At 33.4% G+C, this 25,992-nt stretch overlaps 3 protein-coding genes across 6 annotated transcripts; 2 read left to right on the top strand and 1 right to left on the bottom strand.

Moving 5' to 3' along the window:
- Nucleotides 1-3,627: 3,627 nt before the first annotated feature.
- On the top strand, nt 3,628-11,238 carry LOC133673039 (zinc finger CCCH domain-containing protein 38-like). Of its 4 annotated transcripts, none has more exons than XM_062093643.1 (5): nt 3,628-3,828; nt 5,068-5,413; nt 7,440-7,853; nt 8,346-10,518; nt 10,748-11,238. In XM_062093643.1, the coding sequence occupies exons 3-5, from the start codon at nt 7,453-7,455 to the stop codon at nt 10,778-10,780; spliced, it is 2,607 nt and encodes an 868-aa protein (XP_061949627.1). In that variant the 5' UTR covers nt 3,628-3,828; nt 5,068-5,413; nt 7,440-7,452; the 3' UTR covers nt 10,781-11,238. The 4 variants fall into 4 exon arrangements, 2 of the variants coding, with proteins under 2 accessions (XP_061949627.1, XP_061949626.1); XR_009834945.1 differs by lacking the exon at nt 5,068-5,413 and having other exon boundaries at nt 3,629-3,828; nt 10,748-10,858; nt 11,021-11,238; XR_009834944.1 differs by lacking the exon at nt 5,068-5,413 and having other exon boundaries at nt 3,629-3,828; nt 10,748-10,858; nt 10,953-11,238.
- A 1,287-nt stretch (nt 11,239-12,525) lies between these two features.
- Nucleotides 12,526-17,185, bottom strand: LOC133672679 (U3 snoRNP-associated protein-like EMB2271). The gene is made up of 7 exons (XM_062093167.1): nt 16,530-17,185; nt 15,659-16,005; nt 14,230-14,454; nt 13,757-13,985; nt 13,390-13,526; nt 12,965-13,030; nt 12,526-12,836 (listed from the first exon to the last, which is right to left on the bottom strand). The coding sequence occupies exons 1-7, from the start codon at nt 16,957-16,959 to the stop codon at nt 12,759-12,761; spliced, it is 1,512 nt and encodes a 503-aa protein (XP_061949151.1). The 5' UTR covers nt 16,960-17,185; the 3' UTR covers nt 12,526-12,758.
- An 8,156-nt stretch (nt 17,186-25,341) lies between these two features.
- LOC133673292 (transcription factor HEC3-like) lies at nt 25,342-25,992 on the top strand. The gene has a single exon (XM_062094034.1). It carries the CDS (start codon nt 25,342-25,344, stop codon nt 25,990-25,992), a length of 651 nt encoding a protein of 216 aa, XP_061950018.1.

The following is a 25,992-nucleotide window of genomic DNA, read 5'->3' as shown; positions in this document are numbered from 1 at the left end:
GAGAGTGGTATTTATTACTTGGCAGCTGGCATTATTGGTCACGCTTGAGCCATGGCTTGTCTAGCTGTCTTTGACCCTATTGATTATATTATAGTTGTCTGATCCAAGAACTTGCTAAAACAAATTAGATTAGTGACTTGTAAAGGTAACTCGTGGATTATTACATGAATTCAAGTTAATTATTTTTATAAAAAAAATACTTGGTATTAATTTAATTAAATATAATCATGTTAATTAAATCATTAAAAAATTAGTTGCATCAACCGAGTTTATTATTTAAACTTAATTTAATTTTGATTTTAGGATGTGAAATTTACAGATCATCCATCAAATCAAGTTTAATATTATGATTGATAATTTAATTATATCTAATAATAATAAGATTTTAATATACAAATTAAGTGCTGCCATAAGAATAATTTAAGTTGTTTAATTATATTTTTTTAAATGATTATGCACATGAACATGTGAATAATTTACTATTTACATTTAAAACGAATTTTTCAACCTGAAATATTTTTTCCATATAATTACGCACTTGACACAAATATATAATATATTAATTACATTTAAAAATAAGAGTTAAAGTGTTATGATAATTATGTTATTATCAATAAAAGTAAGGGCATCCTAGTCCATATAAAATAAAATAAAATAAAATAAAAATATTAATGTTTTTTTAAAAAAACAAATATATCTAGCATATAAAGATTGTCTGGTCATCCACACAGCAAAGATCTCCTAAATTCAATTCAAATCTTCGCACAAATCAAATTTCTCTTACTTTGAAAAAAAATACGAATCAATAAAAGTTTTTTTTCTCCTACTTTTGTTGACAATCTTGCATTGCTTGGTGTGTGGAGCCACTGACCGGCTGGTATTATCAACCAAAGCGGCTCAAAAAAGTTTTACTTGGAGCCGACACAAAAAATGGCAACTTTTATAAATATTTTTTTTATTCACTTTTCATGGGTTTCTATTACGTCACCACATCTTTCGTCACTCCATAGCTAATGAAATCTAGTGCGCACATAGAAGCCGAAGACCTCTAGTTAGGAGCTTCCGGTGATCTTGAGCCGCTTGACTTTAATCCAACGGTGGTGGTGGACGTGATTGGAATTAATAGACCACCTAACGTAGCCTGAATCTTTTGTCCTGAAGGAAAATCACGTGTGTAAGTAGAGCTTCTAGAAGCCTTTGCTGGCCTCTCTCCATGGCTCGAGGTCCTTGTATTACCAAAAGATTCAGGCTATTTTAGAAGGAATGCTATTTTAGGTATACACTATAATAATATTTCAAGCATTTGTCTTTGTTGAGAGGTATACTGGATATGTGGCCCATACTATTCCATGAGTTCGTGCCAAACTTTTTTAAATATTAAAAAATATATTTAAACAATAATAATCTGGGATAACCTGTGTTAAATTAACTAAAATATGGTTTGGGACATAAAACTAAAAAAATCCATTAAAAAAAATATAAAGTTTAAGGCCTAATAATAGGAATGTTAAAGATGAAAACAAAAAAAACACTTCAAAAAATACAATACTGAAAATGAAAAAAAAAATAATGAAAGAGTTTAAAGGTAAATAATTTAATGCAACTTTACCAACCCGCTCCCGGAATAAGTAAAGTGGAACAAAAAAAAAAAGAGTTTAAAGGTAAATAATTTAATGCAAAATAATGAAAATGAAAAAAAAAATTTGAGTCAACTTAGGTCAACTCGACTAACTCACTACACGCGGCATGAGATCAGGATAGAAAAAATAGAGTTAAAAAAAAAAGCCAAACAAAAATGACCCAAGTTAAATAAAAAAAAACATTGTGAATGAAAATGCAAGCTGAACCAGGTTAGCTTGACCAACCCGCTCTCAAAATAACAAAATAAAAAGAAAAGCAAGAAAATGACAAAACTTAAAGGAACATATTTTAATGTAAGACAATGAAATTGAAAAAAAAAATCATAATAAATTGAGGAAAAAAATCGAATCAATTAAGGTTAATTCAACAAACCCATCACTCGTAACATGAGATTAAGATAAAAAAATTAGACTTTCAAGAGAAGAACCAAGCAAAAAAGATCAAAGTTAGATAAAAAAAAAATCGAGTTAATCGGTTAATTGATTCGGTTCGTTTAAAATTTTAAAAAATATAAATTTTAATTTGATTAATTTTTTTTAATTTAAAACTAAATCAAACAAAAAATAATCACTAATACTCTGAACAATTTAGCTACAGAGTCACAACGGTGGAGAAGTTCATGACCAACGGGTCGGGTTCCCTCTGTGATCTTGAACTAGCCTTTGGCAGCAGGTGTAGTCTATTGGGCTTCTTTTTTTCTCCAAGCTGTAACAAGCCCAGGCCCCATGCCACTCAACTGGGCCTGTGGCCTCCATCAATGAAATTTCTTGTTTGCTTTGGAAAATAGGGCTCTATCCGGCCCACGGTCCACATGCACATTCACCTAGAATTTTTCCTTTTCCAACCTTCTTCATGAGTAAATATTTTAAATCTGATACTTGAATTCAAACAAATATCAATGGAGTTTGGAGTTCTAGTATTTTTGGTGTATACCATTTTTTTCATATTCATATGCAATCCATTTGTTAAAATTATTTTTTCATATTGTTATGCAATTATTGTTTTCTTTTTTTCATATTTTAGAATAATATTCTAGAGGGATTGTGAGAAAATCCTTTCATAAATATATTAATCAACGAGCTAGATACTTCACTAAAAAAAAAAAAAACAAGAATACCAATTACAATCTAAATTATACTTTTAGGAAAGGTTTAATTAAAATCCTAAATTTACAACTCAACATTGAAATGCAGTTCAAGTGATGAAAAACTTGCACGGAATATAAAAATTATCTCAGCAAAGTGAATTTTTTTATTTTAGTTAAAATGGAAATTTTTTATTCTAACAAATAAATTCATGTGTAACATTTTTTTTTATATTAATGAGTGATTCATAGGCATTCTAACTCAATGATATTTGACATGGCAATCTAATTATACTTTTTAAAATTTTTAATTTTTTTGATATATTAATATTAGAAATAAATTTTAAAAAATAATAAAAATATTATTTTAATATATTTAAAAATAAAAAAATATTTTAAAAAACAATTGCTCGGAACAACATTTAGTCATTAACCGTTGGTAAGCCAAAATTAATTTTTGAGATATAATTTTATTGACAAACCTTGAACACACTCCCAAATTATTTGAGTAATATGAATTGAAAATCCAAATTATTTTTTATATCAATTTCACCTAATAATTTCATAGTTAAGAATTTCTAAATGAAAAGCGTTAAGTTTTTTACAAAAAAAAAAATTTTAAATACAATTTAGATGAAAAAATTTAAAAAATAACGACATCTTTATTTAAGAATTTCTAAGAATTTGAGGGTAAAATTAATATAAAAATCGTTTGGGTGCAAAGTTTTAACTATCTATATAGTTGAAGGGTATTTTTGAGTTTTGCCCTAATTTATATTTAATTAAAAAATAAAAAAGAAAACTAGGAAACTTAAAAAATTAAATATCATGAAACATAGTAGGGCTTAGCAAGCAAGTGGGTCCTACTAAGAACCAAAAAAGAAAAAGAAAAAGAAAAGAAAAATCTAGCAAAAGATACTCTCTCTCTTGGTATTTAGAAGTAGAACTCGCAAGTCTTCGCTTGTTTGCCTCTCCCTTTCTGCTAATTTAATGGCAAAGTAAAATCACACTCTTTACTCCTTCGCTCACTCCATTCAGTTGTCGAATCATTCCAGTTTTCGCACTTAGCCTCTCCTGCATGGCTTTCTCTCTTTAATTTCCATGTAAGTACTCTCTTCTTCTATCTTTTATGAAGTTTCTCTCTTTATATGCTTCTGTTTTCTAGTTTTTTAGGGTTTTGTGTTAATTCTTCTCAGTGGTTTTTTCTTAAGTTTTGATTTTGAGCTGATATTGTAGAGAAGTTTATGAACCTAATGATTAGGGTTCGTTTAGGGTTTATTGCCATTCTGATGCTTTAATTTGGGTTTTCTCTGTTTATTTCATTGATTACATTTTTGGGGTTGTTTCTAGCTCATGGGTTTTGACTTGTTTTAGTCTTTCTATGCAAAAGCTTGATTTTTTTGAGTCTCTCTTTGGAAAAGCTTAAAACTTTTCAATTACTGTAAACTTTAATTGGTTTTTGGATTCTGATTTTATAGAGTTGAAAAGCAAATGTTTTACTTGTTTACAGACTAAGCATGCTTTTGAGGGGTTTTCTTTGCCTGGGGCTCAAAATTTTTAGTAAGGAAAATTTTGGGTTTTAATTGTAGATTGGGACTTGATAGGTTTTTCAATTTCAAGTAAATAGGTTTGTATCGATGATAGAGAACAGTGGTTTTTGTTTTATGGAGTATTGATGTGGAAGTTCGTGTATAAGGTTGTTTAGGATTCATTTGTACAGATGTATGTAAGAAATAAATTTTCAACACTTGAGTAAACAACTGCTAGAATCTATTTCTTTAGATTTTTTTTTTCTTCCAAGTTCTTAAATTAGTTTAGATAATTGTATAGTCAAACTTTAGGGATGCTGCATGGCGATTAAACTTTAATAATGACTTAGCAATGCTTTTTCTCTCTGCAATGAATTGGGAAGAGTGCTTCATTCATGAATTTATTCTGTGATTTTCATGTTTTATTAGTCACAGCCAATAATGTAATGTAATTCATATATCTATTGTTCAACTTTGCTTTCTATTCTAATTTTTGCACAATGAATCATCTGATATGATTGTTGAATGATTTACAGGATTTGATTGTTGTGTTAAATATGCATCTAATTAACATCTGGTGCGTTCTTAGTGTAACTATTATGACATCAGTGCTATATCCAGCATAGTTAGGTACTAAAATCAGATGATACGTCCTTTTCCTTGAGTCCTTAGGTTCTATCTTTTTTTCTAGGCTAACTGCTTACACACTAGCAGACCGCTACTAGGGTATCATGCCCATATGTGCTCTAGTTCTATGTATCTCCATAGAAAACATTTACCTGATTGCTAATATCAGATATAATGTTTATGCAGTAACTCACGAGGTCAATGCGTGGAGGGATTTCCAAATTGTTCAAAAGTAACTGATGCAATTAGTTTTGTAATGGATTTCAATCCTTCCACAAGTGCAACATTGAATTTTAGCAAAAATTAATGGATCTTGGTCAATTTGTTTGATTGGAGACCATTCAAAAGGGTTTGAGTCAGCTTTGTAAACTTTCATCATAGTTCAAGAGTTCGTCAAAGAATCCATCTACAAAAGTAATAATCTTTGATGTCTTGAGGTCCGATGTCCATTGATGTTGTGTCGTGCAGAAGGATAAGGGAATTAAAGTTGTAACCTTGTTATCCATGTGCAAGCTACTGTTCTAAATTGATGGTTAGTGATCCATCACTGATCATCAGCAAGGCCACATTTGATTGTGGCAAATGTTGAGTGCAACATCAATGTCATATTTTTATTAGCTGTAAAGGTGTAAAGAGCTTGCAATTTACACGACATGATATTTCTATATATAAAGCTGTTTGTTTGTAGGTGATTTGCCACATGGCAAACAGGAGGTTTTTTCTTTCTTTTCTCTCTCTCTATACATTATGTGATGATATGAGATGTTTCGATCATCAATTATTTGTTGTTTCAGAAAAATGGCTCATGCTTTTATGTTCCTGCACTTCCTATTTTATATATAAACTGACATGATGTTCAGTCCATGCAATGTTATCTTGTTACAGCTTTATAAGATATTTTTTTTTAATAAAGGAAATCTATGAATCATATTTCTGATGACTCTAGAGCGCTATTGTAAAGCTGATTAAAATTGCGCGATCATAGTTGTCTATATCACTTATGAGATTTAGCCAATCTTTGAACAAATGACAAATCGAAAGGATGATGTTTTGACAGTAAGAAATATCTATCCTATCAAAATCCTGTGGGATGTAATTTGGGATGCATATCCTCTCCTTCATGGGATATAGCCTGGTTGCATTCAAGTGGAGTCCATCTTATGTTTGCAAATGCTGGGGTGAGCACCCATTTCAAACCTGCATGCTAAGGCCCAAACAAACTCAACTCCCCTCCAAAAAAATAAAATAGTGCATAGCTTGCTTGATCCCATTCTTATTTGAGCAAGGTAGTGACTGTTTTTTAGCAAATTCTTAAATGATTTTCAATGCAGTTGGTTAGATTGTTCTAACTCTGTGGATGTATATGAATTAGTGGAAGCTGTATAGAATGTTTAGTGTTCATTAATTAAAGGAACTTCTTTCGTTGTTTATTTATGTGTGTAATGGGTGGGTTTGCTATTTTATTAATGCCACCCACTCTTTTTTTTTTGCCCTGTTTATAATATTCTTGTAATTTGTTTGTGTTTGGGTTCAAAAGGAAGCTCTTTCATTGAGACTACTTTCTTGACGTTTTGGGAGTATTGATTTTTGAACCTGCATGTGAAATGGAAAATCTTGTCAGGATTCACTTGCTTTATATTCCTTTTCTTTTATCTGTGGGGTGTTTAGTTTATGTTATTTTTCTTTTATTTTTGAGGAGCGTTTAGTTTGTCCAGTTAGTCCAAAAACAAAAAAATCCAATAGATTTTTCACTTGAACTTAATAAAACCAGGTTTCAATCAAACTAGCAAACTATTCAATAGAAATGTTGATCTCAATTGAATTAGGGAACTAGGGTATGTTATGATAGAATGTTTTGGGAGTTATTGGAATATGTTTGGGATCCGCTAAGTAATTAGGAAATTTGAATTTTGAAGCTACTAATATGATTTTAGAGATCAGATAAGATATGGGAGGTTGGTTTTTTTTTATCATCATCCTCATTGTTGTTTTCTCTTTTAAGTTCTTGTAGTTTGCTGAATCAATAAGATATGGATTAAGGACTTGTCATATTCCTCTCTTTTTTTATTTACGGATGAGCTTCCTATCTGCTTTTGGTTAAGTTATGTGAGATTTGTTTAATTTTACTTGCTGGAAGCGAGGTCAATTATTGCATTCTCCTCTGATTTTGTGTATTTAAAAAGAAGGGCAGGGGATGAGGGTTAAGCTATGTGCTTTTTATGACTATAGATATTCTATTTGCTTTTTACAACTATATCTATTCTATTAATGTTTCGATAGCATGGAATTATTCATTATGTTAGCCACGTCTCAATTATATAAAACATGAATTCTGTTTAAATTAATATGCTCCTTTTCTGTTCATTGGTCAGGTTGTTAACTTTTATAGCATGATATTATTAGTTTTTGTTAGCTACATCTACAATTTGAAATATGGATCCTGCTAGTGATTGGATATTTTCATGCAACTTGAGAAAAAAAAAAAAGAGAAAGTAAATAGACAAGGATATATTCAATATCATCAAGATTTATGGACCTGTGGTTTTCCCTGCTCCCAGATACTCCAGTTGAATGAAAGAAGGTGGTGCTGCTTCTGTCAGAATGAGTGGGAGTGGTCGAAAACGCAGTTCAAAATGGGATTTGAAAGAAGGGTCTCGAATGTCATTTGAAGATGTGGAAGACAATACTTGGCCTGGGAAAGCAGGAATATCTTTTCGTGACAAAGAATCACGACGTGATTGGCTCCCACCTGAAGCTGCTGGTGGCACTCGCTCCAAGTGGTCAGCAATGGAACCGTTGCCTGGAAGAAGAAGCTCTCGTAGGGATGATAATATTGATGAAGACCGTAGCAGAACTTTGAAAGCCACTTATGAAGATGAGAGTTATGGAACTAGAATGTCTCCTGGTCTCGATGAATGGAGACAGAAAAGTTTTCGAAACTCTCCCAAGAATGAATATAAAAGAACAAGAAGGTTTGATTATCTGCTCAGCACCCTTTCTGATACAGCTATTTGCATTCTTGTCATTGTCCTGTTTTTCAGTCAACTCTTGCTATATCTATCTGGTGCCTAGCCGCAATGGAACCTGCATATGATGCAATAGTAATGATAGTCTTCAAATAACTTCTATATCACGAAAGAGTCAAGAATCACATGCTTAAAGTTCTGTAGACTCTTTTACTGGACATGCAATGCTATACTGGCTGCTTGAAAATTTGGATTTCTTCTAGTTACTGCAAATTTTCTTGTTAGTTTATGTGTTTTGGTGTTTCTGTTTCATGCTTTTCATGTACCAGGTGCTCTTCACAATATGTAACGAGTTCGTTACCTGTTAGAAACTGCTTTACCTCAATCAACTCTGCACACAACATTTCTATTGGTCTCCTTGGTTTTTTACTGTCAAAGTTGATTAAGCTGGTTGGCATTGTTTGACTTGTCTTGTCCCTGATTTGTTTGCAAAATCAGGAGCCAGAGCCGGAGCCGTAGCCGGAGCCGGAGCCCAGTCCATGGCTTTGGGCGAGAATCAGGAGCGCATGAAAGAACTAGAAGCATATCAGGTGTATCAGCTCAATTATGTAAGGATTTTGTTGCTGGGAGATGCAGGAGAGGCAGTCATTGCCCGTTTCTTCACCAAGATACTGAGACGTGTGAGGATGACTGGGAAAGAAGACCCAGGAAAGCTGCAGCTTCAAAATATCCTATCTCCCATGATTCTAAGCAGTACCCAATGGGGAGTGGAAGATCTGCTGATTGCTGTAATGAGTTTCTAAAAGGAAGCTGTAGAAGGGGTGAATCCTGCAGGTATGCTCATCATGGTGCTTCTGATCCATCTAGTAGGGGGTCCGCAAATGATGGTATTAGAGAAAGAGATAATGACCGAAGGCATAGATATGCATCTCCAGAGAGACGTGCTGAGCGTGAAACCCGCAGAGCAGCTGATATTCCCTGCAAATTTTTTGCTGCAGGTAATTGCCGGAATGGAAAATATTGCAGGTTTTCTCATAATGATCAGACACCAAGTCCTGAAAAAAGATCACGAGATGGTAGGTGGCCACCAAGCCAAAACTCAGATGATGTGGAAAAATCATGGAATGATCCAAAATGGAGTGAGAGTCATACTTCAGATGCAGCAAAATTGAGTGAAAATAAAAATGAAAAATTGGATGCACCTGAACTGAGGCTCTCTGTACGGTGTATGGAGGATGGATGGGGCCATAATTTGGTCGAGAACAAGACTCACAATAATCCCCCAACTAATGAAGTGGTTGAGATCGACAAAAAGGAAGCCCTCCCATTGAAGACAGAAAATGCTGGTGATAACTCTAACGTATCTGAACAGAGAGCTCCTGAGAATTGGCTTGGTGATATGGAAATGTCTCCTGATTGGAACTACAGGCTGCAACCTTCCAACCATATCAACAAAGGAGAGCATGCTTCTTTATCCAGTTGTGAACTTCAAGATGTTTCAGGCCGGGCACGTGATACCCCTGCAATCATGCCACCAATTTCAAATGAAACATCTTCCATTCAACAGGGATACAATTTAAAGGAGATTGGTGGTAGTGCTTTGCCACATGATGATGGCGTGACTGGAAAAACTGCCGGTTCTTACATTAACATTTCAACGAATGCTCTTGCAACACAAAGCTTCAATAAAAATGGCCTGAGTTCAATTGCTTCACCTATTCCAAACTTGAATGCTGGACAAATTCAAGAAGCAATCCTGACCAACCCTCCAAGAGGAGGGATAATGACGGCTCCTCAAAATCAGACACTGGTTCAGGACAGAAAAATGATCAACATTCCCGATATTGGGAATGTAAATGCACCACTTGTGAATTTGGGAATTCCAATGGCTCAAAACATGGCTAGTAATGAACATTTGACTCAGCTTACCAGCCTTTCTGTCTCTCTGGCCCAGTTCCTTGCGAATGGACAGCAACTTCCGCAACTTTATGCTGCTCGTAATTCGCATAATGGCACCTTTGCCAACTCAGAGGGCACTGCCAAACCAGATTCTATGGTGACCATTCAGCCAAATCAAGCTGTTGAACCCCGGAAGCAATATGATCCTATATGTGACAGCGTGGAGCCTGGGAAGCATCATGTCAATCCTCCAGATCAGAAACTAGAATTACTATCCAAAAACTTGTCCCCGTCATCCCTTTCTGCTGGACTGATTGGTGGTGATTTTAACAAGTTTCACTCCGAGCAAGAGTTCATTGATAAGAGCTCCCAGTTAAATCAGCCGGGTCCAGGTGTGAGTTCTGAAGTTAACAAGGAAAACAATGGAGTGGGGTCCGAGGAAAGCAATAAAGTACAAGAGCAGGATAAGGGTGCACAAGAGAATGGTCCCTTGGAGAACAGTGATGGTGATGGCAAAGCTGATGAGAGCAAGAAAAATAAGGATGCAAAGGGAAATCGTGCATTTAAGTTTGCGCTGGTGGAGTTCGTTAAGGATCTACTGAAACCTGCATGGAAGGAAGGTCAAATGAGCAAAGACGCTTACAAGAACATAGTTAAGAAAGTGGTTGACAAAGTTACTGGAACTATGCAGAGTGCAAGTATTCCTACAACGCAAGAAAAAATTGAACAATACCTGTCTGTTTCAAAACCAAAGCTGACCAAACTTGTACAGGTGAGTGCTGGTGTGCTTATTCGCGTTGTATTTGATTTTGAAAGGGATGTGAATTTGATTACAAAATCAGAGCTCTTTTCTTACCTGAATTCTCCTAGTGCTTCTCAGACCTCGTGGTGCAAATTTATGATGCTGGTGGGGCAACAAGCCGTTTCATTTTACTATATTTTTTGCAGACTGTCTTTGTGATTTTGTTATTGTATTTATTTATTCACTGATCTTGTTGCAGGCATATGTGGAGAAATTTCAGAAGGACAAATGAAAGAACAGCTGATGTTTTCTATTCATTTTTTGCTGTCATATAGCAAGCTGTTTATTTTGTGCGCATGATTCTACTATGGTAAGGCAGCTTCTAGAATGAAATATTCTTCTTAACCTGTTTTTTACTAGTTGTTGAAATCAAGGTTAGCTAAACCTTTAACTCTTACATGCAGAATATCTTTCTGTTTGGAATTTTAAAATGCCTCATACATGGAAGTTTACCATGTGGATTTACCTGCAGATTCTAAGATGCCACCTGATCCAGGGCATTTTATGCCGTTATCTGAGTACGGTGCACTGTTGTTACCTGACAGGAATTGCATGAGCTTTTTTAATTCATAGCAAATTGTCCTAAAATCTTGGCTTTTAGCATGCTCATTATCTGCACACTGTGTTTTGACACTTCACCTTGTCAAGTTTGGCTTCACAGCAATGACATCAAGTTCTTGTTGCTATTTATTTGTGTGCCTAACCTCTTCCTTCCATCCATATTACTACTGCACATTCAGAATTTGCACCGCATCGTTTTCCTGAAAAAAGGTTCGCAGGTTCATTTCGTAATCTGCATGACACGCGGCGGGAAAGCAAATCTTAAAAACCTCTACTAGGAATTCTAAAAACTGACCGGTTTCGGTTTTTTTTTTCCTGCAAAATCTTTATTCTTTGTTTTTGGCTAGAGATTCATGTAATAAAAAAAATAATAATAATTTGAAAGCATGCCCCACAAATCTAATTTAAGACAGATTTCTATTGAAAAGTTAGCAGTCAATGGCCCCATATCAAGGTAGCGAAGCCTAGAACAGACGAGGGAACAAAAAATTAAATTCAAGAGGGTATTTTAAACAATGCTTTTATAAATGGAGCCTTCGAGTGTTATTTTCTATAAAAATATTTTTAACAGTGTATTAAACCGAAGAGAAACCCTAAGAATGAAGTGGATTGGACCAGTATGGTGTTTTTGCTTTTGTTCTTATTAAAGAACGAAAATGTATTTGTGAAGTTACGCAAATCAGTATCCCGTGCTTCTTGATATAAATAGTTTTCCTTCATCTGAAAATTTTACCATATTTCTTGACATGAAGTGTGTATATAATTTTACCTTTTTTTTTCTTTAATTACCGTGGATTAATGAAGGAGGGACCCAAATTTTGAAATCTCACTTCCCTGCACAAGTTCATTGATCATTTGAATTTTGCTAATCCCCTGCCGTAAGTATAAATTACTAAGATATAAAAATCGAAATGCTAATTACACTGGTTTAATGCAGTATAAATTAGTAAGGTAAAGTTAGAGAGAAAAAAAGGAAATTCTTCTGTAGAATATTTTTCCATTTTGCTCGATTAAGAGTATGAATCATGGGAATTATTAATAATTAAATATTTCCTCTTCTTGTATCACAAGGATTTTTTTTTTTTTTGAAAAACAAAATTCTACAAGCAAATCAATGAAGAGTTTGAAAAAGACCACGCACCGAGCAGACAATGGAGTAGTTGATTATAACCAAAGGAAAATGAGCTCAAAACTAGGAAAAACAACTCCCATTAATAAGCCAGGCAGGGAACCTTGAGAAGCACCATTAATTACAACAAGGATGGACCTTTTTCAACACCAAAAATCAGAAAATAATCTTCTTCTTATTGTTATCTACGTAGAAAACTACTGAAAACTAACTAAATTTCTTGGAAATTTCTTTTCTTGTTAGAATATTTTTCAGACAAGTTATTTCTGCAAAATAAATTCAAGCTATTTAACAGAAGCACTTCAAACAGGTATTATATATAACAATTGTTTGCAAAATCATTGCTCGTATTGCCTCATTTCCTTCAAAATGAAAATATCATCCGAGAAAATTTAAAGGAGAGAATTCACTTGCAGGGTATGAACCATTAAATTTCAACAAAATTGAGTTACAAGAACAGGAATATTCATTCACTTTCTCAAATAATCATTATGGAAATGGATCAAATCCTTTTTCTACCCTACAAAAGCTTCAACCGCTGAATTGCAACTCCATTTCGAGCGGCAGAATTGTGTCCCCATCTTCCTAGGCGAGGTTCCTGAAGCAAAAGTAACTTGAAATGTTACAAGATTGTATAATCAAACATCATAAACATGGTAAAAAAAAAATTCTAAAAAAAAGAACGATCTTTAGTCTATTTTCCTTCTCCGAATGCAAACAAATTACCTGTCCAACCCCAGCGACAAGGAATTTTCCAGATTTTGCAAAAGCCAGGGAATTTACAAATCCAATCTGCATTACACAATAGGTTGGTAAGCAATGAATTGCACAGTGGCTGAACTTAACATTTGTAACTGGAGAGGAGAGGAGAGCAGAGAACAGAAAAGGGGAAAGCAATGCTGGCGTGTAGAAGGTGAACAAATAGAAATACAAATCCAATAATTCCATTTGATAAACATTAAAAAACGAGGCATAAATCTTTTAGTATCTTTATCAATCTCTTCCAATCACAAGCTAAACAGCAGTTCTAATCATGAGAGATGATTACTAACATATATCTCAGTTAATTCAGCGTGTTTCCATGTCATTACTAACATAACCCAAGAGTAATCAAAGATGTTATTCAGTTGCATAGTGCAGGGCACACTCACCAATGGAAGATCATACAAGGGCCGAATGCCTTTGCCAGCACCTTCAATAGCCCATAAGTGGACATAGCCATTCCCAGCTCCAGAGGCAGCAAGGTCACTGCCTCTACATACACCAACTGAACTTACCCAGGAAGATGCTGCACAACAACAATAGTTTCCAGGTCAGTAGAGGACAAATCAATCTGAAAATTCTAAGCAGATAGACAAACAGCAAGATTTAATTAGCACAGGTTAGGTGTTCATCCACCAAACACAATGCAAACTAAGAAATCAGGTAGTGACACCAAATAATATTTCAAATCAACAGTCATATTCTATTTTCCCCAAAGAAACAGTGAAAGGACAGCTAGGAGTTTCATTTATTTACCAATATGACCATTGTAATTTCTTCCTCTATCCTTCAGTTCACCATTATTGACATCATTCAACAAAGCATGAGCATTCTTAACAATGTACACAGGCTTCTTCTTTTGTACGCCCCAAAGTGCAATATTTCCATCATCTGATCCAGATAGAAATTCGCTGTTGTCAACAAAACAGCAACACTCCAAAGATGATGTCGAAGAACGAAATATCAGCCTTGACTCATCATGGACCTATTCACAGAATATGAAAAAGGTAAGTACAATTGAAAAAATACATGAAACAAGAGCATATACAAAAATTCATGCCATCTCACAAATTTAGTAAAATGAAATTGGAGAATTTGAATAGGTGTGCCACAACTTCAAAAGAAAGAGTCCTTGCAAATTAATTTTCAGACATAAACTTAGCTTTGTGCAACCAGTAAAGCCTTCTTTAATACGGGTCAAGTGAATGTCAAAACATTATTTTGTATACCTTAAACAATTGCATGCTCCGATCACGCCCAACAGCAAGCACTCGTTCTTGCCACAAACAATCGATTGCTAACACTTCACTTTGGTGACCAAACAATGTGTTCATGTAAGCTCTATCTTCTACATTCCATATCTTGATTGATCGATCAAATGAACCAGAAAAAAGTTCTGAACTCCCTTGCCTAAAAGTCAAACATGAGACAGGACCTTTATGACCTGGGAAGGCCTGTAAAATACATAATAACGGAAAATAGCAAGTGAGAGACAGCAGAAAGCTCAGCAATTTTTAATGCATTCACAAGATAAGCACACAGGTGAAAAGAGATGCTTTTATGAAATCAAAATCCACTCTATGGTGCATATCTAATCAAAGTCAATCATGCATGCATGCATATGTATATGGCTTTGAAGATTTATCTGAACGAAACATTTTCTTGATGTTCCTCAAGATGGATGATTTTTGGGGTGTTTGCGGGTGGACTTTTTCTCAGATTGAGAAGAAGTGGGATTTAACTTTTTTTTGTTTCCAAAGTGACAATGCTCCTACACTACCAAAGGTAAGAATATTGATTAAAGTCTATCTCATATCAAGTATTAAATTATTCATTCTTCTACCAAAATTAAATGATGAACTGCTTAACAGGTATATGCAAAATTCATTCAAGTACTGCCATTTGATTTATGGTCCACATATTTCATGTTCTTTAGCTTACTACAGTCAAAATCATACAGAAGGCTGAAAGAAAAAAAAACCAACGGGCCATGATCATTCACTTGATAATATTTAAGAGCTCTGGATGTCTGGTTGAAAATATTTTAATCTGTAATGTTTTTCATAGAACTAGAGAATACGCAAATGAAGTATGGTTAAATAAACACCGACACAAGCAGTATCAACAATAATGAGTTTATAGTATTCATTTAATGCTTTACTTTGCTGGTGATATTCTGATGCCTAACAATAGATTTAGAATTGTGTGATTCCATGGAATGGAACAACGATGTGTTGGGTACATTTTCCTCCAAGAAGTATGGATAACTGACCAATTGTTTCGTGCTAAAAAATCAGTTTATAGAATTCAACATGAAAACGAAATGATTAGTACATTGCCAAGAGGTGGTCACGTAGATAACAGAACAATACTGTTGTGGTAGTTGAATTAGTAAGAAGAGGTAAACATTCAAGGCACGATGGAAAATGGTTTATAAGTTGCCATTACAGTCCCTAGACTTCAAAAGAGTGGTGGCGTGATGAGTTTGGAGATATACAAGACTGCTTTGGCGAACACAAAATTTGATAGGAAATGACTCAATATGCTAGTGATATAAATTTATTAAATCTAGCTAATATAGCACACAGCCGAAATGCCTTTTCATTTTTCTGTAAGAATGGCATCTAATAAGAAAGAGAGAAAAAAAATTATATCTACCTGAATATGTTCTCGTGTACGGGTGTCCCACAAATGAACATGTCGATCCAAGCCTCCACTTGCCAAATACCGACCATCAGTGCTAACAGACAACGCCAAAACATTCCTGCTATGCTTAGTTGCTCGTCCTTCTGGATTCTTGGACCCATGGGATCTTAGTATTTCCTCATTAGGCCATTGGTATCTTTCAGCTTTTCCACTGTCTACATCCCAATGCAAAATCGTGCCATCTTTGGAAGCAGAAAAGCCCTTTGAGTCATCATCAGAAAGGCATATAGCAGTAACAGATTGCCGATGCTTCACTAGGATCTCAAATCCATTGACACTCTCTGGCTTTTGAATCCTAGGTACTCATGAATGTAAGCATTCTAAACAAAAAACACATGCATGCCATCACAATATATAATACATATAAAGATGTCTTTTAAAGTCCCCTGCTTTAAGACATTAACAGAAAAAAAGTGTACATTGGCTTTCAAAAAAACTCTCAACGCAACCATTAAATTTGATTAGCCCACATCATCTAAGTAGCACTCTAGAAAAATCCCAATTAAGCTTTAGCAAGTTAAGTAAAACAATCAATCAATAATAGAAAAAGTATACAGTTGGAGAGGTTTGTGCAAAGTTCAAAAATTTGCAAATTAAGAAACAGATCATCAAAATGCTACAAGATAACTCTTTTCAGATACCAAAAAAATGTGTGGTTGAAAACTGGCTCGAGGATTCCATTTGGCCGCAAAATCAAAACAAACGATACAAATAATAACATAGAAATAGTATAGTAAATAAAAAACCCAGAATTGTTTACTTCTTAAAATTCATAAATTGCAAAAGAAAAACTGCATATACAAAAGAAAAAAATTGTACCTAGAAGCAATGGCTCTCCTCAAACGACCACTATCCTCAAGCTGTTGCTGCATCAATTTTTTAGCCACAAAAGAATCCCTCTCACCTTCCTTCTCAAACACTCTCTCCCCCTCTTCATCCTCCTCATCCTCAAGCTCCCTCTCTCTCTTTCTAAGATTATCCACCAACTCTTTCGCAATCCGCTGCCTCTTCTCTTCCGCCGTCTCCTCCGGTTCTAATTCCTCCTCCTCCTCCTCCTCCTCCCCTGATTCTCCTCCACCATTGAGCATTCCTCCGTCCAACTCCTCCTCCTCGGATTCGATAACCTCATCTTCATCCTTCTTGCGTCTTTTGCTGTTGCTGAAAAAGGGATCTCTATTCATAGAGAATTTGCTGCTGCCCCTCTTGTTTTTTCCTGGGGGGCCTCCCATCTTCCTTGGATTCTTGTTTTTCATGGTTATTGCTGATATTAATTAATTTTCAGTGCAAAATAACAGAAACCCAGAAAAGATTGATTTTTTTTAGCAGAGAAAGAAAGACTGCACGGGGGCGGGCTGGCTGGCTGGGTGAAGAGAGGTTTGAAGGGAGAGGGAGCTCTTAGTAGGGTTTAACGTTGGGGGTTTTCGGTGAGAGCTGAAGAAGAACTGCCACTTGGGTCCTGTCTGGACATCAAACAGACAATTATTGTTGGACCTTTTAATATGGTCTTGTCTGGTGAATCACTGGGCTTGGGCTGCTGCAGATATATATATATATATAGGCAAAAAAAATTGGCGAGGATATTTTAGTTTTTTTACCTTAAGCATTAACTATTAAAGATTTATATGGGGGGTATAATTATCTTTGAGTGCACTAAAATAATCCAATTACTCTCTATATCATAAAATTTAAAGCAAGCTAAAAGTGCTATTTTGATCATTTTATTTTAAAATACAGTAAAATAATAAAAAATTAAGCCATAGAAAGATATTTTAATCTTTCCATATAGGTTTTTCTGTGAATTCCAAGTTCGACACTTTTCTCTTTTAAGTTAGCTAAATTAATTTTTTAATCTAAAAAATTGTTAATATTTGTGGTATATTTGCCGATATGTGAAAAACATCTGTGTATTTTGATTGACACATGTGATGTCTTCTGATAACCAAGATTGCTCCTTTTTTATGTTGTTGGATGAGCCACCATTTTTCTTTATAATGGTGCAACTCGTGTTGACGAAGATGGGGTGATTTATTATTGGTGGATCTATTTTTTTTATTATTATGCAAGGTTAAACCCTACCAAGAGCTCATTCTTCTCCTCCTCGAATTACCTCTTATTAATTTTTCTAGTCAACAAACTTTTTTTTTATGGTGCAATGCGTGTTGATAAAGATTTTATTTTTTAGAGATTAAACTTCATAGTTTTTCATGTATAATGTTTGTGGTACGTATGATGATCCAAGTCACGAGTTTGAAAAATTAACAATGATTGATATTTTTTTAATTTATTTTTTTTTAATATTATCATTTGATTTTTTTTTAAAAAAATTGACCCTGTAATTTTCTTAAATATCTTTTTCCGATCATTAATCCAAGACAAAAATTATCACTCCACAATTAAAATTCACAGTCAAAGTAGAGGCCGATCTTTTTGTAATTTTTGAGTGCCATACGTTATTCATTTCCTGCAGCTCAAATCCAAAACCTTTCCCATGGAGACGTTGGAACTCGTTTGAGAATCATTTTATGAGAATCATTGAACTGAGGTGAGGAGATCATATGATCATATGTTTAATTAAGTGATATCTTCTCACTACATGCAATTTTCTCTATAATATTATAATATTTATATATCTTCCTTTTTAGTGGAAGTCTGACCTACTATATTATATTGAAGTGCTCGAAACCCTTTTATCATAGTGAATACAAATGATATATTTTTTTCAACAATTTATTCTAAAAGGAAAATATCTTATTTCCTAAAACAAGGAAAAAGTTTTTATTGGTGAAACACAATTACATTATTAACAAAACTTATTTTAAAATCCTTGATTTTTCATAGACAAGAACTAATTAAATTAATTCATTCGTAATACTGAAAGTATTCATCTCTAATAAATATAAACAAAAAACGTATAAAGAATAATGAAGTTTGGATTCTGATGTTAATGATATATTACTATTGGACTTGTTTCTAATTTTTTCTTTTTAGTTTTTTATAAATTTATTATGTTTTTCTTGGTTATTATCTGAATAGCTGTTTCATTAATAAATCAATCCATTATTATAAAAACAAATCCTTGATTTTCTAGAATAGCAAGTTTTTGGCCTTTAAAGAATTCTTTCTATTGTTAAAAAAATATGCTTCATTTTTTAGTTTTATAGATCTAAACCTTGAGGTCATGCTTTATTATATATCAAATATCAAATACGTATATAATAAAGCATGACTTCCGTGAAAGAAAAACATAGACATGAATTTGTTCTGTTGGTCCTAGAAAGTTTGACAGAACTTGATGCTTGCAGCAGTTAGCGAGTTAACAAGGATTTGATCACGTTACAGCTCTAAAGGATCTAATTCAGTCTCTTGTTATTATAGAAAACCCTAATCCGTATTATTTCTCACCAAAAAGATAAAAGAGTACTAATCCAAGTTTCTGTGCTAACACTATTATATATCAGACCAAAAGGGCATATTATCTAGGTAGATGGAGGTTTTCCACGAGGATCTCTCTTCTTGGTGTCACAACTAGGGTTTTAACATTGTTTTCAGTAGTGATTATTTTCGGTTTGGTTTTGTTTTTATATAAAAAAAGTAATCAAATCGATTTTTTTTAAAAAAACCGAAACTGGTTCAAACCGACCGGTTTCGGTTTGATTTTTAGGAAAAACCGGTTCAAACTAGTTTGACTCGGTTTTTTTGGTTTGGCTCGGTTTTTTCGGGTTGACTCGGTTTTTTCTGGTTTTTTTTCTATTTGAGTTCGGTTTGGTTTTTCAGTTTCAGACTTATAAAACCGAAACCGAACCGAACCGATCGGTTTTTTCAAAATTTTAATTGATTTTTTTCACGGTTCGGTTTTTTCAGTTATTTTTTTTCTGATATTTTTTATTTAATCAATTTTTTTAACTTTTTTACTCACCCCTAACTTCTTTTATTTGTTAGGGTTTGGGAATCCATTGTTCCTATGTATAAAAGAGATTGTTTGTTTTCAACAGATCATAAGCGAAAGGCTCAAAGTCACTGTTCTTAACAATCTTCCAACTCCCCGGCCCCAAACAACTCTTAATCTCTACATATAAAACATAATAACATAAATGAAAATATGGTATTGTTGAACTATTTATGTTTCTTTATCAATTTGATATTGTTTTGTATTTTCAACACATGACTTATTAGAACTTTTGTGAAGCTTCAATTACAAGTTCCAGTAACTCATCAACGTACCATCATGTCATCTGCTATCTTTCACTGAACCAGCTCTCCCACATAGAGGAGTGCCTTATGTCATGTCTCCAACTTGTATGACCTTCATAACTTGCGTGAATAATTTAACATAATAAAGGAGCTTATCTCATACATAATTCAATGAAAAAAAATGAGAAAATGATGGATCCTAGCTAAGTTATATGATACAAAGTATTTGATATTTTAACTTAAAACGAGATTCGACTTGATTTTGAGAGAGATTAAAGGTAGAAAATCTCTATTCAATTTATATATGTAGTCCAACAACAAATAGTTCACTCATCAAATCTAAAAGAAAATTTAAAGAAAACAAAGTACTACAAGGAAATTAAAGAACAAGAACAGAAAGCAATATATAACCTACCAAACATATCATACATATGGCAACAACATATCCGTATGACTACTCTATATATTTTCAAAAAATATTGACACAAATGTGAGGGGAGAAAAAAAAGAATTCTTGCCCCAAAAGCTTTTGTTGCTTCCATGACCATTCAATGCATTTCACTAGCAGTTTTCCCACTTGAAACACAACAATTTTAGGGCAACGAAAGCTGCTCTCATCAGCATCAGCAACACTATAGAAATGGTCCCATATGCCAAGCTTTAAAATCTCCATCTTAATGCAAGTGCGAGGTTACAATGGCTTTCTCATAGGGTTTGATACGAAGCGGCACATTGTTGTTTGTTCTATCTTTGTGCCCTCTTTAATTAATTAGAGATGTTACATGGCCAAAAGTGCCAGCAACCATATAGTACAAGATTGCTGAAATGCCTAGCTCGCCATCACTTCCCCATTTCTCTATTTAATCATGGAGGATATACGTTGAGCTTGTCTAGGTTAAGAATTACATGAATTGGATCACCCCCATTGAATTGCCTAGAGAATCTAAACTACTAGATTGATGAAAAAAAGCATGCTAAGTTCCTACTAAAGTAAAGTGATTACTTTAGCTTTGAATTTAAAAAAGCCATTGTGATTAAAAAGCATCTTGAGCAATATATATATATATATGTTTTTATAATCATCAAGAAAATTATATTAAAAAAACTATAAAATCAATAGCCGAGATAAAATATAGGGACATAAAAAAACCAGAAGACAAGATCTTGAGCAATATTTTCTTTTTAGTATCAGCATTTATTAAAAATTCTAATTAATTGTTTTCTTTTTTGGGTTTAATATAAAGAGGCTTGAAACTGGATAATCGTTATCGAATCCTTGATATATGTGGTATGCCTACTCCTAGTAACTTGAGAAATCATTTAGCTTAATACTTTTAGCTAATGGACAAAATGTAGTGTTACGAACTTCACTGGACTCTTGGAGTAGAACCAAAGCTACCGGGAAATTTAATTTCACTTTAAGACTTTTTTTCTGTTTTTTATTTCTTCACATGAAATAAGTGAGAGATCCTATTTCACTCAAATTTAGAGTATAAACATCTCTTTCTAAGAGTATTACATACTAAATGAAGTATTAATATATAATTTTGTCTGTATATTTTTATCAAAGGACCATCTCAACTTAATAACTTAAGCTGTTATGTGAGGTCTTGGGATATGATTTATATTATTCTCTAACAACCTTAATGTAGTTTATTTTTGTGTAAAACATTTTATGAATGAATAATTATATAAAAAAAACATTTGTTTCGTAGAACATCTTATATTATTTTTTTTACATTGTTTGACAAGTAATAATTTAAAAAATACAGTGATAATAAAATGACGACAACAATATGTTATAGTTGTAATAACAGTGGTAATAGTGATGAAGTAGTATAATGATAGAGTAATGGTGATGGTTAAGATGGAGGTTAAGTAGTGGTGATGATGGAGGCGGTGATAATGGTTATAAAGGAGTAGTGGTGATGGTGGAAATAATAATTGTAAAGTAGTAATGGTGGCGGTGGCGGCGACAATGATATTAGCGAAATGATAGTGATGGTGGTGGTGGAGAAGGAGGTAATAACAATAAGGTTATAGTGGTGATGATTGAAATAGTTACATAATATTATGAATGAATTACTTTGTGTAAAATATTTGATAGAATTTCATGATTTAAAAATATTTTTTTAATAAATAAATTAAGTTTAAATATTGACTGTAAAATATTTTATAGAGAATAAAAATAGAAAAATCAAGAAATATATTTTTTGTAAAATGTTTTATGCAAAATAAACGAATCCTTAACTATAAATTATTTGGCAAATTAAACTAATGTAATCTTGTACATAAATTAATTAAACAATATTAAATAACTAATTCAACTTAAAAACTTATTATCAGGTAAGACTCTAAGATATGATTTATATTATTTTCTAATATATTTTTTCAAGTAAAAACCCTTTGAGTTTGAAACTTGTACATGCCCACATTATCTTATACTTAATTTTTATCAAATAAAATGAGCGTGATGAGATTCGAACTCATAACTATTTAGTTAATATAATACTCTGATATTATATGAAATAATCAATTCAATTTAAAAGCTTAACATACTAGGTGATGTTCTAATATATATATATATATATATATATATATATATATATAAACAAAATCAAATAGCCAACATTGTGCTCTTCTTCCCAAGAGCTTTGAAAGTATGATTTCAAGACCCAACAAGAGGGCTGTTCACTTTTCCCTCTCGTTCTCCCAAACGGGAAACTTATTTATCCTTCTGTAAGGAAGTCGCTGTAAAGCTAGCCCAGAATACGAGGATCCATGGAGTGGCATTGAATTTCATGACCCCTTCTTCTTCTTTTTCTTTTGTATGATGTAGAAAGAATATAAATGGGTGCGAGATCTATCAATCCTTCTCGTAACATGTTCTTCCTTAAATACCAACAACTGATAAAGTAGAGAGAGCCACTAGCTACTTGCTATTCTGTACGTAATATTGGACCATCTTCTAGGCTTACCCTTGTTCTTGCAATTAGCTGTACTCTTGTCTGAACTTGGCAACTAATTGGCTCATGAATCATCTTGTTAGATAACTAATTTATTATTACCACGACTAATTAAAAAAATTTAAACTTAATATCTCTCGAAAGAATTAAAATACTAATGCCAATTGATGAGTTAATTACTAGTTGAAAATTGTAAAGATTATTAGACGTATCTCATTAATTATAACTGATTTTCGCTAGTTAGCTCAAGTTTCTTCTATGATGAACTCGGAAAGCTTGTAGTTAAAATTTGAAATTTGAAATTTTATATTTGAAATTAATATTTTTTTAGTGTTTTCTAATCATTTTGATACGCTGATATCAAAAATAAATTTTAAAAAATAAAAAAATATTATTTTAATATATTTTCAAGTAAAAAACACTTTAAAAAACAACTATATTCATATTTTCAAATTTCTCAAAAATATATAAAAAAAATAGTTTACTTCGCATGCAAGTACTCTTTCGTAATTACTACTAGCAGTTGAGAGCAGCAGAACAGATTCATCAGTACTCACTCATTTCAGTGTGTTCACAAGGAAGTATACGCTTACTATGTAAATCATTAGAAGCATGCTACCTTCAAACCCAAGTCACAAGCACACATAATTGTACAGTTAGTCTCTGTACTATTTAAAACTGTAATAATATTGGAGGCTCTTTTGTTACAACATCGTGAGTTCTTGGGAGAAGACGCAAGGAAACCCTAGAATGATTGCTTTATGTGCATGCGCAAGTTTACACAACATTTATAAACCTTTTTATTCTTTATTTTTATGAAACGACATTTATATATAAACTATAAGAGATAAATAAAAGTATTACCTTCGAAAATGTTTAGCTTATCCTTTAATGTATACTCTGATGTATTCTATACTTAGGATATGGATTTGAAGATTAATTTTTTGTTTTTTAATCTTCACTATATTATACATATTTATATGTTTTTCACTTGTCCTAATATTTTTTTACTTGTCCTAATTCTTCCTTCATTGATATCAATTATCAAGAAGTACATAATAAACTTATAATTTATTTTTATAAAATTATTTTCTTCAATATTGATTTAATAACATGATAGTACGTATATCAATAAAACTTAAAAGATTACAAAAAAGTCATGTATTAATTCTTAAAAAAAATAAAAAATAAAAATGTTTTATTTTATTCTTACTGGTATATATCCTCTCTTTTTTTTCCTGATCTTCTCCTCTGATGATGTGTGCCTCGTGAACTAGAAGCATAGGAAATGATGAAAAGAGAATTCTAAAAAGCATTCAAGGGCTTTCAAGCCAAGTTATTTTGGCAGCTAGCTAGCCAGAAACTCCTTGTAATTTACAGTGTAATTTAGGGCTGAGATGCAAATCAAAGAAGAGGAGGAGAAATAATATGAAAATATAATTGAAATACATAAAAAGTATTGAGCTTAGAAGCTTATAATGGTAAACTTGTTCACTCCAAACGAAGCTGATAATGAGTCCAGCCCTAAATTACACTCACATCTTCTTTATGATCAAGAACACACACACAAATTCAATTTCTACAGCACTCTTTCAAATATTATATGAGACAATTAATGCATGCACTCTGTTAGTCCACCTGATTTTGGTTCCTTGTTTGTACATATATAAGAACTCTACTAAATTGTGAGAACTAATTGAAGATCATGGAATACATTTAATTAACTTATCATCATCATCATCGTCAACTAATCAAGAACTAATTAATGAACTCGCACAGGAAACCGTCTTAAAGTTAAATGAGTGTTTAATTATAAAGGATGAAACTAATGTGAAGATCATGAGGAAACTTTTCAAAAAAGCAGCCAAGCTTCATTCCTACATTGACTGAAACAAAAGATCGAGAAGATGTCATCTCCAAAATAAGCCTTTAAGAAGCAGCCCAGGATTTCAGTGCTTGTGTTGGTTGGCAAGACAAATTTTAAAGTAAGATTTCAAGACTTCAGTTGGAATTTAATGTAGCAAGCTGGGCTTCTAGCATTCATTAGGTGCAATTCTTGGTTCTAAGAGAGAAAATCTCAAACCTTGTCATTCTTCTAAGTCCAGCCAAAACCTCCCCTCTTTTCAATTCATAATTTTCCACATGTTTCATCATAGATCCCTTTTGGTAAAAAAAGGTCTGCCTCAAATCCCTCTCTCTCTCTCTCTAGCTCTCTCCCCCCACAAAGCTAGAGAGACACCAAATTAAGAGAGAGTTATTGATCATCACTTGCGTACTAAACCCTTCACTTTGTCTATTTTATGGAGAGGATAGCTAGCTATGATTGTCATCATTTACACAAGTCAGCAATCACTTCAAGAGGCTATTAGATAGCATTGCCCATCTCTTTTGTTGACAAAACTCTTCAAGTCACACCCTTCCATCATGAATATCAATCAAACTGAATTCACAAACCACACATGGAATCTTCATGTGTCCATGGAAGATCAAATTCTTCATCATGACCGGCTTCCTTTTGTCTCAATTTGCCCTAGCTACCCTCTCCAACTACAACAAACACCAATCCCAGCTCCAAACCAAGTATCACTCCCAATTACTTTTCTTAGTCATGACCAAATAGGAAACAGCACAGATGAAGCGGATCAGGATGAGCCAGAAGAAGAACTAGGAGCAATGAAAGAAATGATGTATAGAATTGCGGCGATGCAGCCTGTGGACATAGATCCGGCCACGATTCACAAACCTAAAAGGAAAAACGTTAGGATTAGCGATGACCCTCAGAGCGTGGCAGCACGTCTCAGACGAGAAAGGATAAGTGAAAAGATTAGAATTCTTCAACGGCTTGTTCCTGGAGGAAGAAAAATGGACACTGCTTCAATGCTAGATGAAGCTATCCGTTACGTCAAGTTCTTGAAACGGCAAATCCGCTCACTCCAACCTAATCATCAGCACCAACCATGCAACACTAATGGAGATTGGCAAGTTCCATACTGCGACAAAACTCTTAATTCCACCACCACCACCTCATCCTCCCTCGAACCTCGAGCTGCACGCCGTGGATACATTCTCGATGATACTGGGGACAATCCCTTGCGCTTTAATCACGAGGTAATAAGTGATCAGGGCTAA

The sequence above is a fragment of the Populus nigra genome, chromosome 14, assembly GCF_951802175.1.
Source record: "Populus nigra chromosome 14, ddPopNigr1.1, whole genome shotgun sequence".
Taxonomy (NCBI): Eukaryota; Viridiplantae; Streptophyta; class Magnoliopsida; order Malpighiales; family Salicaceae; genus Populus; species Populus nigra.
The sequence above is the reverse complement of the archived record's forward strand: the minus strand, read 5'-3'. Positions and strand labels throughout refer to the sequence as shown.